Source organism: Phoca vitulina, unplaced genomic scaffold, assembly GCF_004348235.1.
Source record: "Phoca vitulina isolate PV1807 unplaced genomic scaffold, GSC_HSeal_1.0 scaffold42, whole genome shotgun sequence".
Taxonomy (NCBI): Eukaryota; Metazoa; Chordata; class Mammalia; order Carnivora; family Phocidae; genus Phoca; species Phoca vitulina.
The window spans coordinates 6721199-6739355 of record NW_022589745.1 but is presented as its reverse complement, the minus strand read 5'-3'; the positions used below and the strand labels follow the sequence as shown (position 1 = coordinate 6739355).

The 18157-nt window shown below is 51.1% G+C and overlaps 1 protein-coding gene across 9 annotated transcripts in view; it reads right to left on the bottom strand.

Annotated features, from left to right (window-relative positions):
- ASAP2 (ArfGAP with SH3 domain, ankyrin repeat and PH domain 2) overlaps positions 1-18157 on the bottom strand; it is a 165402-nt gene that overhangs the window by 17655 nt on the left and 129590 nt on the right. For all 9 annotated transcript variants that reach the window (XM_032430160.1, XM_032430161.1, XM_032430163.1 and 6 more), the window contains 5 exons: positions 16542-16675; positions 9182-9276; positions 3751-3940; positions 2325-2410; positions 499-614 (listed from right to left, as the gene is read on the bottom strand). In XM_032430160.1, coding sequence (XP_032286051.1) covers positions 499-614; positions 2325-2410; positions 3751-3940; positions 9182-9276; positions 16542-16675 — 621 coding nt within the window. The remainder of the gene's footprint in view (positions 1-498; positions 615-2324; positions 2411-3750; positions 3941-9181; positions 9277-16541; positions 16676-18157) is intronic.

Below are 18157 nucleotides of genomic sequence, written 5' to 3'. Positions count from 1 at the left end.
CTCTGTTCAGTGGTTCTTCAAAAACACTTCCTCACAAGGCCATCACAGCTGCCTGCCCTCAGGCGGCTGCCAGTGCATCAGGGTCCCCTGGTAGAGGGAGGGATGAAGGCCCAGGAGCTCAGGGTCCCCCGAGGAGGAGACTCGTTGACTCCCCACCGCCCCGTAAACCTTCCACCCAGAGCAGGGAAGGGGTTAAGCCTGATCCTGGCTGGGGGTTCTGAGGAGGGGGGCAAGAAGCCCCAAGCCTCGTTCAAGTTCACCTCAGCACGAGCGGCATCTGCAGGGCCTGCGCTCTGCCTCTCACAACCATACGGTGCCTGCCCGTGACGCAAGGCCTACGTCCCGGATGGCGGGAAACCGCTGACAGACACGGGAGGAGAGGCCCCCCGCCTCCAGAGGGCAGGACTTGGGCCCCCTTGGCCGACAGGAGCCCAGCACCCGGACCCTTCCCCGCAGCAGCGCGGGGCCTGCGCAAGGAGCCGGGCCCGGGGGCCTCACCGGTCTCGATGGAGGCCTTCCCGCGCAGGAGGAGCTTGAGGCACTCGGCGTTGTCCGTCAGGCAGCAGTAGTGCAAGGCGGTGCTGCCTTTCCCCGTCTGTTTGTCCAGGTTCCCGCTGACCAACAACAGGGGCAGAGGGAGGGAGAGACGGGTGAGTCGCAGGCCGGGGCCTGGGCCCGTGAGCAGGGCAGGCCACGGAATCAGCGCGCGGGGCACTCGGCGCTGCCGGGACGGGGCGGCTGAGGCGCTCGGGCTGAGGCCGGCAGGACCCGGCGACAGCGGCAGGGAAGGCCAGAGCGAGGCGCCCGTGCGGCTGCTGCGGGGGTGGGGGTGCTGGCTGCCTCCTCCAGGGCCGCCCCGAACCACGGCATCCCTCCCGCTTCTCCTGCAGCGCCCGGAGGCTGAAGGGTGTGGGCCTCAGGAAGCCGGTGTGACTCGCCATCCTGTCCCACAGAAGGACGGGGAGCCTTTTCTCCTCACATTGTTGACACTGTTGACAGGAAGGGAAAGAGCCACTTTCCCAAAGCCCAGAATGTGCAAACGCCTCTGCGCCTGCGGGCCCCGGGCTGCCCCGAAAACAGCCAAAGCGGCAATCGTGAGATTTCGGGAGTCCTTCTAGCGTAAAACAGGACCGGCCTGCTGCACTCCTCCGACAAAGCCACCCAGCCCACCGGCGGAGGCAGCCCTGAAACACGGCTGTCCTGAGCAGGAGGGACAGGGAGGGGGCTCTGTGGGCCCTGGAAGGACGGATGGGGGGCAGCTCTCATCGAGACAGAACCTGCTACGCTTTCAGGGTGCAAATGAGCCTCATCTTCTGATCTCTCCCCTCTTCCTGCTGCCCTCCTTCCACGCTAGAAGAAATCAGGATTTCCCTTCTCACGCTCCAAGAGACTACGCTGAGGAGGAATGGCGTCCCCGAGCTGTCTCATCCACTGTCCACGGAGCCACCGTGACGCGCGAGGCGCTGGGTGGGCATTCCGGCTCCAACAGAGCGCGGCTTCCACTGAGTCCCGCAAACTGCTGACCTGCCCCCAGCTGCTCTACCTCTGGCCATTTCTTGCCCCCCCCAGGAACAGCAGGGAAAGGCCGAAAGGCAAAATATGACCTTGCTTTTGCACGGTGGAATTTTCCACTCCGTTTGGGGCAATTTCAGGGGCTTTTGACCAGCACCTCCCCCTCCACACACATGATCAGGGAGTCAAGGTACACTGTGACGGGTCTTCATGGCTGGCCTGCTGCCCCAGGCGGGCGATGCACCAGACAACAGGCCCGTGGAGCCCGGGCAAGCGGCACACACATTCTTTAAAGGAAACTTCTAATTAAAAAACAGAAACAACTTTTCAAACCAAACAAAATGCCCACAACCCAGTGATACGGTTTACAATCTCAGCTTAGGCGGGTGGCCCAAGTATGGATCTTTTATGTGTCCCTTTTACTCTCCCCACTGCTCAGGGCACCTGCCTGGGTCTAGTGAGACACTCGAGGGACAAGCGTGGGGACGGCTCTGTGCACACAGGGTGGTGGGATTCACAGTCTGCCCTCCAGGGCCCAGAATTCAGATGTATTGACCTGGTATCTCCTGAGTCCCAGACGCTAGAAGATGGGTCTTGCAGATACCAAGAAGGGTCTCTGTCCTCACACTCTAGGGCTTTTTTGGGACTATGCTGGAATACCCCACTCCTGGTGGTTTTTTCCTGTCCCACGGTTTGTGTTCAGGCCTGGGAAAATCCCAGCACCTTGGCCACATAATGAGGCAGGAACCTGATCCTTCCTCGGAAACACCAAGGAACAAAACAAAACGCTCCCCTAATTTTAGAACACCTACCTGTTCTGAACTAAAAAGTCTACAATGTGGAGAGAAGTCCGGTCCACCGATCTGACTGCAAGATGGAGGGCAGTTTCATCTGGCTCCTGAAGACCAAACAGAAACATTGCAGAATTCCAAGAGGAGTATTCAGTTTTGTGTCCAATGTGAGTGAAATCGTGTCTCTCTCTTCTGAAAGCCTTTTATTCTTTCTTTCAAAACATTAATCTCTAAGATATATGGCCCCTTTAGTCTCCTGGGGAAACTCTGCCCTTGGCAACCTGCAATTTGGAGACTGGTCTTCCTTCCTCCACAGGAAGTAGTAAGAAATTCAGGGGTTTCACCTCTCAGAGTCCCCCAATCTCTAGGTCCCTATCCCTGCACCAACAACATGTAAGGGGGGGCCCTTTTGTTCAAAGACACCAGGAAGGTTCCCCAGGCCTCTTGTATGCAGTGTCTGATACCGGTGTTCACGGTTTTCATTCTATACTTATGGATAGGGCCATCAGTGCTAATGCCCAGACTGCCTTCAGTTTATACTAGGGGACACCTGACCCCACGGCCTTCTCTGAACGTGAGTTCTGGCAGGTGGGGGAGGACAGACCAGATGGTGGTTGTCTCAAGCAGGTGGGTGGGCAAGAGAGCCGGAGGCAAAGGAAATATCCATGCAACAGGGAACATGAGGCGAAGAGGGAGGTGCCCCACTCCACCTGTCCAGCCAGCCAGGGCCACCCCCCTGTCCTCTGGCCGCGGCACAGCTCTGAGCTGAGCACGCTCTGCCCTGGGCCACCTGGGCTTGACTTTTCTCTCTCTTAAACACGAATATCAGGCTCCATATAACGTGTGCTCGGGCTGCTAAGGGGTAACAGCCAGCACCCTGCGCCTTCATCATGACAGTAAGGTTTCAAGGGAGTGTGTCGTGTGTGTCACGAGGTCACCCATGGAAGAGTATTAGGATATATGCCAACCCTTGACGCTGGTAAACGGTTTCCTGTGGACTCGATCCTGACAGGAAGATCCCACCCCACCTTTAGACCTCACCCTCTCAACAAGGTTCTCCCAGGAAACTGGGGGATGTCTCTCTTCTCCCCTTCCCTCAGGGAGGAGGGCACAGGGGAGGGAGCAGGCTGGGGGGCTCTCCTTCCCAGGGCGGCCCCAGCAGCTGCTACTGCAAGTTTGGATCCCTGCTCACCAGAGACAGGACCTCTCTCGGGTTGCTCGGGTTCCTGAGAAGATGCTCCCTCCCCCCAGGGACTGGCCTTTCCTTCCAGGGCTGGCATTCTATTTTTGGCTTAAGAATAAAGCACCAATTTCTTCCCCAGAACTCAATGCTATCTTCCTTCAGAGAACTATACTACTTTTTCAGCATTTCTGATTACACTGCCTTGCCACTTCCCCACCCCCCACTTTCTTTTCTTTCTTTAAAAGGAGCAGGCCCCACCCTTACATGTCCGTTGGCCAGTGGGATTTTTTCTGTAAGATCCACACCGTCAGCATACGCTTGGAGTAATCCAAAAATATCTCTTGTTTTGACGGCCTCACAAAGGCTGTGAAGTTTTGCTGCATTATCCGCATGCCTTTTCCTTGCATATTTCCTCTCGATGTACTTGGCAGTAATGTAGTCCTTTCTGGCATTCCTGAAATCAAGCATAATTGCCTTGTAAACGATTAAGGGCCTCTATTCAAACATATCTAACCTTCATTCTGGAACAATTTTTAAAAGTCCTGCCCACACCCTCCTTGGGGGAAGCGCTGGGTGTAGGAAGGGGGCCGCTGTGTGACCATGCAGCTAGGTCTACGTCCAGTGACACCTAGAGCCCTTTTAAGCAGCACTGACATTTCCAGTTTCCAACCCAAGAGGCCTCAAGGCCCGGGGCAGGGTGCCTGGGCCTTACTCAGGGGCCAACGGTAGCTGGCCGGGTCAGGCGGACTGGGAGGCCCTCCGCAGAGTGAAGATGCTATCTCCTCAGTCATGGGCACCGCGCCTGGTAGGAAAGGCAGGCACCGTATGTCTGATGAACCAGAACAAGCTGGCAGTCTCTGCGCTCCATTTTCTGGCCTTCCTGTGGCACAGCGTCCGCAGACTCTACCTCCCCACAGAGCACGGAGTGGCGGCAGCTCTGAGAAGCCAAGGGCAGCACGGGTTCAAATCCCGCCCCCACCACACTGGTGGTGTGTCTGGGACAAGCATCCTATCCCTGGAGGCCCCAAGTCTTAGCTGTGCAAGTGTGTACCCCACACCCTCGTGGAACTGTGACAAGTCGGTGAACTGACATTTGCAGGGCACGCGGTAGGTCCTTTCAGGACCCTAGAACTTGCTGATGAACTTCAAAGATAGACAGCAAGAAAAACAGTAGTTCCTGTGTCAGGAGGACTCTCCGTATTTTACTCCAATGGCCTTAACAAGTTACAGTGGAATAAAAGACGTGGACAGGATGTTTGAGAGGCACAGTGAATAATGCTAAGTTCCCTGTGGCCACCAGGTGAGAAGTGTCAGGAAGCACCCCAGAAACCCATCAGCTGATGAATGGACAAGCAAAATGTGGTCTCTCCACACAGCCAGACAAGGGAACAAAGTACCAGCACAGGCTGCAGCATGATGAGCCCTGAAAACATTACTCGAAGTCAAAGAAGCCACACGAGGCCACACACTCTATGATCCTGCGTAAACAGGATGCCCAGAAGAGGCCAATCTGTGGAGACACAAGGTGGATTAGCAGGGCCTGGGGGGGGGGGGGGGGGGTGGGCCTGTTAACAGGTGCGGGGTTTTGTTTTGGGGGGATGAAAATGTTCTAAAATTGTAGTGATGGGGCGCCTGGGTGGCTCAGTCGGTTAGTGTCTGCCCTCAGCTAGGGTCCTCGTGTCCTGGGGTCTCGGGGTCCTGGGATCTCGGGGTCCTGGGATGGAGTCCTGCATTGGGCTCCCTGCTCAGCGGGGAGTCTGCTTCTCCCTCTGCCCCTCCCCCCCCCCGGCTTGTGCTCTCTCGCTCTCTCTCTCAAATAGACAAAATCTTTAAAGTAAAATAAAATTGTGGTGATGGACGCACACTCTGTGAACATGCTGAACAATACTGAATTTACATTTAAATGGGTGAACTGTATGGTATGTGAATTATATTTCAATAAAGCTGTGAAAAAAAAGCATGGCAGAGAAAACAAAATTCCACCAACAATACAAAAACTTAACTTTAGCCAACAGATGTACAGAGACACAGGGAGAATAGCACAACAGGATCAATGCCCTCGGCTCCCTTCTGGAAACTACTCTTTCTGGAAAGTGAAGTGCCCTGCAATTTCAAAAAGCTGGGCAGGGGAGGCTGAAGGAACAGCCAGGGCCTGGTGGTCGGCTCGGAGCGCCCGGGCTCAAGGTCAGATGGCTGCCCAGACCCGCTCCGCCTCCTGTCGAGGGCACCGTGGGCAAGCCCTTCCGGTGATCCCACCTGCTCACAGGGCTGCTGCAGGTTACGTGAGAGAGCACATTCAGGCGTTTGGCACAGCATTCTAGAAACACCAGCATGGAACCAAGGGGCTCGTAGTGCCAAGTGGAACCTGGTCAGCTCTTCTCAGCTCAGGCACTGCTCCCTCCCATCCTGCCGCCAGGGCTGTGCCAACCGCCTCTGCTGTCGCCACCAGTCACCGAGCCCCTCCGGTCAGCACCCCAGGGCCCGGGCTGCAGTGCCCCAGGGCCGGGAGCGAGCAGGCCAACTCCAGGCTCTGTCCGAGAGGGTAGCAGGGGCTTCACTCCTCACTGCTGACGACCTGACCTAAGACATCCACGGCCTGGGTGTTTGTAAAATGCAGACTGCGTGAACTGTGCTAACCAGTTTATGTGTGTCGCCTCACAAACCCTTACAGAGAAGTAAACTGAAGTCTATGGAGGGACATAAGATTCTGTTTCCTCACGCAGCGGGCGAGTTCCCTGAGGGGGCCTCCTAGCACAGTGTGGCGCACAGAGAACTGCTCAGGGACCTTCTGGGCTTGACGGTGTGCTCTATCTGACAATGATTCAAATTCTATAGGTCTCCTATGATGGGTGGTTGGACTAGACGGCTGTCAAGTTTTAGGGAGTTTCAATAATCCTGGTGGGACAATCACCAAGGTGACCTCCCCTGCCTCCCTTGGAAGGAGCTAGAGAGATACTGGCCCCTTTACTTGTTTTTTAATGTATTATTCATCTGTCCGGGGCTCTGCGTCCCCTGAAGGTCATTCCTACACAAGCCCAAGAACAGACCTGCTTTAGGCACCACCACGCTCCACGGCTTTGTGGGGGAAGTTCACTCTGCTGGCGCCATCCCCTCCCCACCTCTTGCTTTTGGGAGAAAAGCAGTGAACTGACAATGCTTTTGGCACGTGTTTAGGACAGGTTTCTTGTACGTCTGAAGGATGGGCCTGTGTAAGGGTCCTGAATCACAGGAGGAGCAGTGGGTCTCTGTAAGCAGACATTAATCTGCCTGCTTCCCCCCTTCCACCTATTTCTCTCTCTGCATAACCCCCCAAATCCAAAATCTGGGATTCACAGGCCACTAGAGGGTCTTCAGCTTCTCTTTCAACAGATTTATCTGCAGATGGTGTGTTCTGCTGAGATAAAGCCAGCAACGGTACACTCCTTCTCGTGTGCAAGTAAAGTATCAGCTTATTTAAGTAGCCACAGAGCTGGGACTTTATCTCTGACTCGTTGATTCATTAAATATGTACTGAACCACCACAAGCAACATGTGGTGTTGGAAATACAAAATACAAAATTTAGGAAGATGCAATTTATTAGAGAAATGGGTATCGATACTCCGGTATGGTAGAAAGTGGGATGAAAGGTTTTAAAACCGAGCCAAATGCTACGGGAGCAGAGAGCCCAGCAGTTAATTTCACCTGAGCAGGTATGAAAGCGGGCGGCATTTTGCCATCACACTGGCCATCCACCCTCATTTGGGGGGGGGAGGGGGAGGGCTAAACTTCCTTTACATTTGTGCCAAGGTTGGGGGGGTGTCTAAACGCAGACAATATGTTTATATTGAAGGATTCGAAGCAGATAGTGCTCATTTTTTAGAGTCATCTAGCCCCAGAATAAACAAATTCTCTGCTTTTTATAAAGGACCCCTGGTACTTGGAAGAAATTATTTATCATATGCTTTGTTCAAAATTGATCAACGTTACAGCATTTCAGGAGACTGGTACCTTCTCTTTGAGTGCAGGTATTAATTAGACTAAATAAATGTGCCATACCAGACCATGGAGTTTCCTTTACTCAACAGGATCTTTTAGCTACCCTAGGAAAAGCTGGCTCACCTCTGGGTAACTCTCTAGTTGAAACCTAAATTGCAAGGACCCTAAGTTTCCGGGGTCTGTGGGATCAGTGTGTAGCACTCACATTGCCTCTACTACCCACACCCATGGCGAGCAGACAGAGTTGCCAACACCACCAAAGTGCATGTGTCACCTCACCACCCCACTGATGATCAGCCCGACGGCTCTGTGAGCAGTGGAGTGTGATCCCCTGCTTATGTTAGAGAAGAGGGCTCTGAGAAGCTAGCAAGCCTGCCCAGGTCCCACCATCAAGGAAGGGCTAGATTTCCAGGTCTGGGTAAGAATACAGATTTGGAACTCAGATCTCCAACCAGAGAGGACAACGGCCTCGTGCCTGGTGTCCAATCTCACAGAACTGCTACAGCACAAACATCTGCTACAGGACTCCGACGTGAATCAACTCTAATCCAACACCAACCAAACGCTCATCTCAGATACCTGGTACCTGATGGCCACGGGCTGGGTTCACGCCCTTAGATGTCTGTGCTGTCTTACTACATGAGTTACCTTACCTCGATGCAAAAGAACACAGATCCTACAATCTCAGCTTCCCAAAGGCACATCCCAACAAACGGGCTACAAACACCGAAGCTCTCAGCTTCCGCTACAGGCCTGGACACGGCCTCCCAGGTGTCAAAGCTCTCTTCAAGCACAGTTCACTGTCCTCACCCAATGTCCTTCGGGAGGACCTCTGCCATCAATTCCCTCCCAAGCTTCTTCCAAAGGCAGTGCTGTCTCGGTAAATGAATTTTCCTACTCTCTCTTATCAGATTTTTCTCATTTCCTCCTCTCCTGCTGGAACACTTGGATCCAGACTCACCACTCGAATGCAGGTGCTGTGTCTTCACTGCCCTGCAGACACCTTCCTTCCTTCCGTCTGCCCCACTCTGCATCGCAACAGAGCAGTGACCAGCCCCCAGCCGCCTGGAGCAGACGGGCCAGCCGCTGCCCTGACCTGCTGCCCTTCCATCCACCTCTCCCTCTCAACGACCAGTGTGATCTGGGTGATTTATGCTTTGTTTGATAAGACTGGCAGGAAAATCTCCTATAAGCTCTGCTTCATCAGGCTAGCGGATGCACCATGAGGCACAAAAGCTTCTCAGTTAGGTTTTGTGTCAACAGTAAAACAAAACCAAAAAAACTCTTGTTGAAGAAAACACACTCCACATTTGCAAGGACCCTGGGAAAGAAAATGATACGTAGTCATGTATCTATGACAACTAACCCTCCCAGTGGCTGAGAATTTATGCGGAGAGAAGGGGAGAGAGAAGTCCCCTGAGGCAGAAGTGAGGGGGTACCCACACACCACCAGCAAGGGCGACACTCACTGTCCTCCTTCCCAGACAGAGAGCATCAGCCAAAGCTGCCTTCCTGTGGTTTCTTCCTAAGAAAAGCAGCCACACCAAATTTTTATTTGGATACCCAAAAAGGTGACTTACACAAAAACACCCAGGCTGATATATTCCCTAAAGAAGCAACCACTGAGATACCCCAAGCTTGTTATTCTCCTGTCTCTCGGGGCTCAGGTACAAGGCCAATCTTTGCTCAGAAAACGAGAACAGCCAGTTTCATACTTACATGTCACTGCCCGGGTTGGGTTTGACCGAGTCTTCAGCTGGAAGGCAACACTCCATAATCTCATTAAAGCCTGCATTCCCAATATTCTTGGCAAGCTGCAAAAACAGAAGTCTATTTCAGGGTACTCAATTATTAATCCATTCCACTGCTACACACTACTCATGCATCTGATGATTTATTTAATGGCCACTAAGAAATAGAGCAATAAAGTGGCTTGCCATTAATAAAGATGGACAAAACTCAAACCCCAAAGGTACCCATAAAACCAGAGATAAGAAGCAGTACGTCTATTACAGAGAAATGTTCTCATAAAATGTCCCCTGGATAGAGTACCTAGATGGACAGGAAGAAGCAGTAACCTGGTCCAACGTCAGTTTTCCTCCTTACCCATGCCCCCAAAACTCAGGCTCCAAGAGAAATGGATCTAATAAGATCTATTTACGCCGGCAAGGAGGTGTCTCTGACACAGTGGAGTGGGTGCTGGGCCAGGAAGCCAGGACTTGGGATTAAATCACGGTTCAATTTTCTGGTTTTGTGACCACACACAAGTCAGTTTCCCTGAGTTCCGATTTTTCGTCAGTAAAATGGGGATGACACCTGCCTTGCTGGGTTGTAATAATAATAAATTGGGACAATTTAGGTGAAAGCATTCTATAAACTGAAGCACTAAAAATGTATTTGTTCCAAATGTAAGGTCCCCACTCAACAATCAACCTTTTTATTTGTCAAAAATTAAATGAACACATTTTAGTTAACGCTTACTGAATCCTTGGCACTATGCTCGATGCAGCAGATAGGAAGATAAAGGTCACGGCCTTAGACCAGCTACCCTGACGGTATGGTGACTGGCATTTCCTGAATGGATGCACAAACTCTGAGTGATCAGGAGCTACTTAAAACCAGGGGTTTAATCATCATGTCCCAGCATCCAGCCCAGCACCTGACAGAGATTAGCTTCTTCCGTATTTAATGAAACAAAACCGAGTGGGAGCACCTAGCACAGGGCTTTGGAGAGAGGAGATATTTTAACTTCCGTGTTGAAAATGGCACAATGGGGAGCAGGGGGGCGGGGGGGGGCTCTGCTACTTCTACTCTCGAGGAGTGACGTGGACACAGGGTAACCACAGAGGTTCTGGGAGGTAAGGCTGCTGCTTGAGCAGCCTCTTCTCTTTCCGAGGGAGCAGACTGGAAGGAGCGGCCAAAGGGATCTGAGTTAGATGAGGTCGAACCTTCTGGTGGCAAGTAACATGACACAGTGAAATGGGATTGTGAGGGAGGCCGAAGGACAGGGGACATGTGTCAGCTTATAACTTCGTGATGAGCCTTCCTAATTTTACCGTCCTTGGTAAGTGAACAAGGCATCCTAGATGGCCTGAAGCACCAAGCACTAACCGACCCCACCTGGGTCCCTAGTCCTGGCCTGGTGGCCTCAAGCCATTGTCAGGTGACAAAACCCCAGGGCCTCGCCGCTGTTTCCCCAAGAATGAGGCTGATGGTCAACCATGTCAGCTGACCGCACCGACGTACCAAGGAGTCAACGCCTACAATGGATTTCTCGGATCGTCAGTGACAGATCGAGGACCGAACCTCGGGATCAGACCCCTGTTTAGAGCCAGCCATGCTCTCACAACCCATCTTTTACTATAATGTGGACACCGTCCCCTCGCCAAGCACCATCGTTTTCAGAAGGTAAGTGACAGAAAAGCCACAGCACCCCTCTGTGTGCGAGGGGCCCACATGCCTCCGAGTCTGTGGTAGGCAGATGGGAGGGGGCGTGAGGAGGAGAATTCCCTGGGAATCAGAAAGCTGCCTCCCTTCTGCTTGGACTTGGCTGGTTAACCAGGGGACAGCTGGTCCAGGGAGCCACCATATCCGTGCGTCACATTCGTCCAATGCAGAGAAATGTGCCGCCTCACAGTTTTGCCAAGTTCCAGCGAATATTTCAGCCTGCAGAGAACTCCTTTAGAATCATCAACAAAAGCAAAGCATTTGCAGATGGAGGCTGCAGGGTCATGTCAAGAAAATGTGGGTCCCAGCAGGCCTCGTGGGCAGGAGCCAAGGAAGCAGGAAGCCTGGTGGGAAGCAGCTCCCAACACTCCCAGAGGACTTTGAGGGCGACACCGAGCAGACACAGGGTCAGATCAGATCTAGGAGGGTCTGAAGTGCCACATCACTCAGCAAAGCAAATGCTAGCCCCTACTCAGTCCGCAAACGCACACCGAGTCCTTGGGCATGCTGGGCGCTGAGCATGAGACACGACCCTGCTTGGAGAGAGCTCAGTCTAACGAGAGGGATGTTGACAGAAAGAGATGCCCGGTGCTGGGGGCTGGGAAAGAAGTCTGTGCTGAGCACAATGAGTGAGGAGACAGCAGGTGTACAACAGCAGGGCAGTTGCCTGGTCAAGACGCCCGCTTTACCCCACTTGCCTTGCGGGGAACCCTGCATGCCTCCCCCTCACTGCATGGAAGCACCTGAGCACGAGGACTTGGGAGTCCCACATCCTGCAGATTTGTAGCACCTACCCGTGCAGGGTCCACGGAGCCAGAGAGAGGCCCTAGATGTTATCTGGAAATTGTGTTTAGAGTTTGGGGTGAGGATGTAGAAAACCTCCTGCCCGTTTTCATGTTTCCAGGTGGAGGGAGATCTACTCTTCTGACATTTTTCCCTGTTTTTATGCCCCTCAACGGGAGGAATGGACAAATGAGAGAAAGAACTTCCTGAGAGAGGGCCTTAGCCCAGCTGTACCCAGAGAATGCCACACTGGGGGCGGTGGGCTCCTCCTGCCCGGAGCCTGGGGGCTGTTGTTACCTCACGTGTGAACCTGGTCAACCAATCTGGCTTCTCTCAGTAACAAAGCAGACTTTGGGCCGCTCCCATCCCAGCAGTGTGGAAGGCCCGAGGGCATGACACACCGTTAATGTTCAAGTGGGTAAAGGCCCAGGGACGTGAGGGCACTGGACCCCAGCAGGCAGAGCCGAGAAATGCTGTGAGCTCGCAATTCTGACCTCCAAAAAAGGAGTGGCTTTCACTCAGTGCCAGGTGAAACAGCGCTTCCAACTGTGAGGTAGCTGTCAGTCTCCACGGGCCTCCCTCTCCACGTGCTCTCCTTCAGACCTGGCGGTCAGCGGGCCGCCTCTACACTGGACAGCTTGTTAACAACCTCTTGAGAAGGGAGGCAGGACAAAGTCAGGGAGCATAGGCCTGAGTCAGCAAGATGTGCTCCTGAGCTTCCTGACCCTGCTCTTCAATTTGATGGAAAAGATTTTAAAATTACTGACCCCGTTTCAATTTCATAATATCAAATTTTCCTTTATTAATTTCAAAGGTCATATGATGTCAAATGGATCATATGATACAAGGACCTTAGTATCAATGGTACTGTTTTACATATGAACTGAAAATCAACGCTGAAATGATGACCTATGTTAGGGAGAAAATTTACCTTCCCCAAATCTATGTTTACCAGGAGGATTTCTGAAAGCAGGTTTGCTTTAAAATCTAAGGATACCAAGCAGTGTGTGCTAGAGTACCAGTTCAAATGACATGACTTCCTAGAACTAATTAGTACCTTCACATACCCAGTTTCTCTCTGCTGAATAAGACATGATTCTAAAAGCAGGTGGAGGGAAGAAAAGATAACTGCTAACCAGCTACCTTCACGGATGCCGTTGAAATCCACTCAGTTAATATGGAAACCAAGCATGCTTTGAACCCAAAATATATAAAAAAAAAAAGGAAATGGTGACATTGCCACAGCATACCATCCAAGGGAACTGTGGGCAAACCTGAGACCAGAAAATAATTCACGGAATTAAGCAAAAAAATTTTTATGATGAAGAATATGGTGAGGCCATATGGGAGAACAGGAGCGACATTCTACGTGGCGAGCGTCTGTTTAGGAGCACCATGCCAGCCAGAGAATGAAAATCCCCACTCATCACAGCACACCTCCCTGAGATACGAGCTCTAGGACTGATTCACCTCAAGGACAGAGAATCACTGAGCCTGTAAAGCAATTTTGCCCAGGACATTCCCACGGAGACGCTGGAAAGTTACTTTCCAGTTCACCCTCTTAATAGGGTGCAAAGAAGTTTAATCAACGTTTGCTGCACAAGAACACATACCATGATGAACAACTCAACCAAACACCCTGAGGTCACCGCTCTGCGCATCCTAAATTAGGTTCATGCACGGAGCAGACAACCAGAGTGGAATCTCCCTGTGGATTCACACACAAGGACATGTGGATCATTCTTCCGAAAGGGTTTAAAGTCATCTTGGAAAATAAGGAGAGCTAATCCTTCACAGTGCTTACGATGTGCCAGACATAATTCTAAACACACACACAGAGACATCTATGTGTCAAGCCTTCAGGAGATCCTCTGTGCAAGCATCCAACTGTCTACACAGAACAAAAGAACCTGGATACCCTAGAAAGGCTTGACTTCATAGGGGCACCTGGCTGGCTCCGTCGGTTAAGTGTCCAACTCTTGATTTCGGCTGAGGTTGTGATCTCAAGGTCCTGGGCTTCATGTTGGAAGCCTGCTTGAGATTCTCCCTCTCCCTCTGCCCCTCCCCACCGTTTAAGCTCTCTCTCTAAAATAAATCTTTAAAAAATACGTAAATAAAATCTTTCAAAAAAAGGGCTTGAACTCATGTTTTATAAATGAATCCTAACCCAACACACACTGTCCATGCAGCGCTTGACTTCTCGGCTGCACAGTAAGGGTTCAGGACAGGATGTCGGGCCCACCGTCCTGGTACGCAGTGGGTGGGGTTGGGGAGATGCCCACCTCCAGTGAGCAACCACACAGGCAGAGTTGAGGGGCAAGCGGAGGGTGGGAGTGAACCTCACAAAATTCGGGGCCCTTTTCTCTCTGTTTTTCTTTTTTCTTTTTTTAAGGTTTTCTTTATTTATTTGACAGAGAGAGACAGATTAAGCACAAGCAGGAGGAGTGGCAGAGGGAGAGGGAGAAGGAGACTCCCCGCTCAGCAGGAGCCCGATGTGCGGTTTGATCCCAGACCCTGGGATCATGACCTGAGCTGAGGGCAGATGCTTAACCGACTGAGCCACCCAGGTGCTCCATCCCTCTGTTTTTCTGTAACCATGAGGGAGAGTCTGGAACTACGGCATTGGTCAGGGTCTAGAAATACCTGCAGATATTAAATAAGCAGGCTCTGCCTGACGGCTCCATCAGGGCTAACAGCTGGCCAAACAAACTCCTGGGAACATTTGCTGACAGAGGCCCTGGGAGAGAGAGACCAAGATTCGAACCCTGTATCAGAAGCCACCTCATCATTTCACTGAGATGTAAACATCTTCCCTTCCACCTTCCTTGGCCTTTTCCTGTTTAGTGGGCAAGAGTCTCATGAAGCATCAGTTGAGGTTTTGAGACACATTTAAGCAGGTGTAACAGATGTGCTGGGGTCAGGCTCCTACCAGCTCATGATTGCCATTAGTAAAACTACATTATATAAATTCACAGTTACATAAATTGTATTAAAAACAAAGTAACAGTCAAAACTCATCACTTCTGAATCATTTTACTACTCTGTTTCTGGAGTCACTGAGGACCGCTGTTTGTGAGGCAAACTCCCCACATGAGGGTGTGTTACCAAGCACCTCTTTCCCACCGCACAGTCGGGAACTCACACTGGTTACTCATGACGGCACAGATTTGACAAAAAGGTCATGGTGGGAGTGCTGACATCACGTGGAGAGGCTGTTCAACATTTGCTGGGGACGGGGATGGGGAGGGACGGCAGCTCTGCTTACATGCTCAGCACACGGCAAGACTCACCCCCACAAAGGCCGGTTTATGTCCCGGGCTCCTCAGAGGTTAAGTTCAAGCTCTGGGATCAGATGAAAGGGCCCCGCCCCCGATCTGGCACTTTAATAACTATATAACCTTGGGCACATTATAACATTCTAAGCCTCAGTTCCTCCTTTGTAAAGTGGGGATAAATACCAAGGTCATTGGTTGTCGTGAAGGGCAAATGAGCTAATATATATCAAGTGCTCTGTGAAGGGCCTCGTACAAAATAAGCAATTATTATTTCACCAAAAATCACTGAACACTTCCCACCGTCTTGAGAAAACCAGCAATGGCAATATAGCAACTGCCAGAGTTTACCAGAGAATTCGCGCTTCTCTGAAAACAGACTGTGGGAATCTCAAATCTACGCCACCATCAGCTGCCCAGGATACCACCCCCTGGACACATGCAGCTCTAAGACGTGGGTGGAATGCGCCATGACATCGACAATAACCACACTGTGGAACCAAGGATACACTGCTGGAGTCCTGCCGAGTCTAGCTTAGTTCTAAACTTGACGTCATCAGGGATGTGACTCACCAGGAGACCAGAATTCACTCTAGTTTCTCCCAACTTTGTGTTTCAAGACCATAAAGGAATCCTCTGGAAAGACTGGAAGGATTTGACAAGATAGTTCAAAATGCATTCGAAGTTCAGACACGCTGGTTCTACAGTAGTCATCAATAAAATGTACAGCCCCTTGAGAGGTATATCGACCACATTAATTGATTTTCTGTCAAGACTATTGCTCTTTTCATTACAATCAACGGCAATCTGTAACCACTTAATGTTCACTGTCCAATGCCCAGCTACGCCAAGAGTTTCTAACACTGCTTACCACCAGCAATTACAGACTCTGAAAACAGTTCACAAAAGCTCCATCTTAGGTGGCCTCAAAACACCTAGTGTGATGTGCCTTTTCCTCAGTGGGGCCAGTCTCAAAACTCTGGACGTTACATGACAGAAAGTGCTTCAGCCTCCCAGGATCAATGTACATCGCACTGCATGGCTTATGTGTTATCACTGAACCAAGAATGAAAGCCTTCCTTAGAAACAAAGGCAGTAAAAGCAAAGACGAGTGTCTCCCCCAAAGGGCGACAGTAAGGCCCGAAGAAAAGAGCACTGAAGGCTTGAGCCGAGTGGTGACCACAGACTTGGCAGGAATCTGCAGGGGACTCAGGGGGAACATGTCCTCGACTGTCTCTGGGCTCGGCGTTCCGCGTGTGGTTAAGGAATGGGGTGAGCTAAACTGCGCCACCATCCTAGTCCACGATCTTACAATAGTCACAGCCCTCCTTTCTGTTTCACTTCACTTGATTCGTTTAAGAACCAAGTTTAATAACAAAAAGTGCCCTCAACTACCAATAGCCAAGAAGGAGGAATCGTCACTGAGGTTCTAATTGCCCAAACCCATCTGGAAAAAATCAACAACCATCAGCCCAATGGAATTTCAAGAAACCAAAATGGATTTGAATGCCAACATGAAAACTCAGCTTTCAGCTCATTCATCATTTCCATTTCAAAATCAAGGATCTGAGAATTACCAGCAGCTCAGATGTTCCTAAGACATCTAACGTGAGGGACTGCATCCTCGAATAGTGAACCCCGAGCTCCCGGTGGATTCCAGAGCACTCAATGCAGGTCAGGATGCCCAGATTGGTGGAAAGCCATGTAGGATCTGCCAAAGAGAACAGGGAAAATTGGAGCTTGCAGTAAGTAGCGGGCCGGGGTCACAACATTTTCCCTGTAGAGCTACTGCACGTGGAGTTTTGAGCACGAGCGTTTTCTCAATCCTTGACACAAGCCAGAGCTCTCATTCACCATTCACTCTGCATTAGCACCGATTTACACACAACACACACACATGCACGTGTCTGCTCTCCGTCCTCTTCCCATCCCTCCATTTCTTTACGCATTTGTCTCGACCACCCTTCCATTCATTAAGAACTCCCCCGTGACAGGCGTTGTGAACACGCGGGACGCAGTGCCCTCTAGTGGGCACAGGTCTCTGAGGGGTGTCCTGAGCACCGACCATGCCCATCGCCACCCTTGGTCAGACCAGCAGAGAAACACCGCCACAGTCTAGTGCTGGATGGGGAACAGACTTACAACGTGTCTCTATGTTCGCAAAACATTAACGGTAATGCTAGAGAGCACCTACTACGTGCTGATGCCATACTCTGTGCTCAGCACTTCGGGGGCAGCAGGAAGAGTTCTGATCGTAAGAGCTTTGGAAATTGCAGATACTGACATAGAATCCTTCATTCAGCACATACAAGAGCGCCAGCAGGCGAACAGGTCAGGTGTCTACACAGTGCTCAGCGAGGAGAAGGGCCTTGCTGGGGGGGTTGGGGCCAGACGGCCTCCCTGCCTGTGCCGAGGCCCAAGGCCATGCTGGTGCCCCATCACCATGCTGCTCAGGGCAGTTACTTACCCCCTTAGGCATCCTACTATGCGCTGGCCACACGGCAGACACTCAAGACCTGCCTGACAGATGAAAGCTAGCCTGAAAATGGGGCATTCAAAATAAAGCCTACTCGAGCACCTTATCACGGCCAGTAAGTACCATTCTCTTTCAAACCACCTGCTGCCCTTGGAAACTCACAGCAGGGAAACAGCATAACCTGGGTCACGAGATCACGGTCAAGTTCTTTTTTTAAATGTTTAATTATAAAAAATTTTATCCGTTAGGAAATACTTCTGGGCATCTGTGTTTTCACTTCTACCCTATCGGCTGTATCACGCTCTCACGCTCTCGGCAGGTAGGAGTATGTTTCGACTACTTTTTATCAAGTTTCACCTCACCCACCCTGCAGCGTTTGCAAACAGAAATGTACAAAGCTTTGACTTCTTTACCGAAGCGTTTTAAAAGTCCAAGTGCTGCACTGTCCTCATCTTTTCTTAAGAAAAACCACGATCCACTACTTACCACTCCCTACCTCGTCTCCTGCCAGAAGGTAATTTTTAATGGGTCTGAGACCCTGAGGGCGTTCCTCAAACTACCCCCAGATATACAGCCTTTGGGGCAATAGGAACCTCCCAGCAATTCTCAACTGCCCACTCTATTTTTGTTGTGTTGTTTTTTGTAAGAACTGTCATAGAATGAGAGGAAGGAAAACGGTAACTGACCATCCCATGATCTTTCTCATTTTGTAAATGT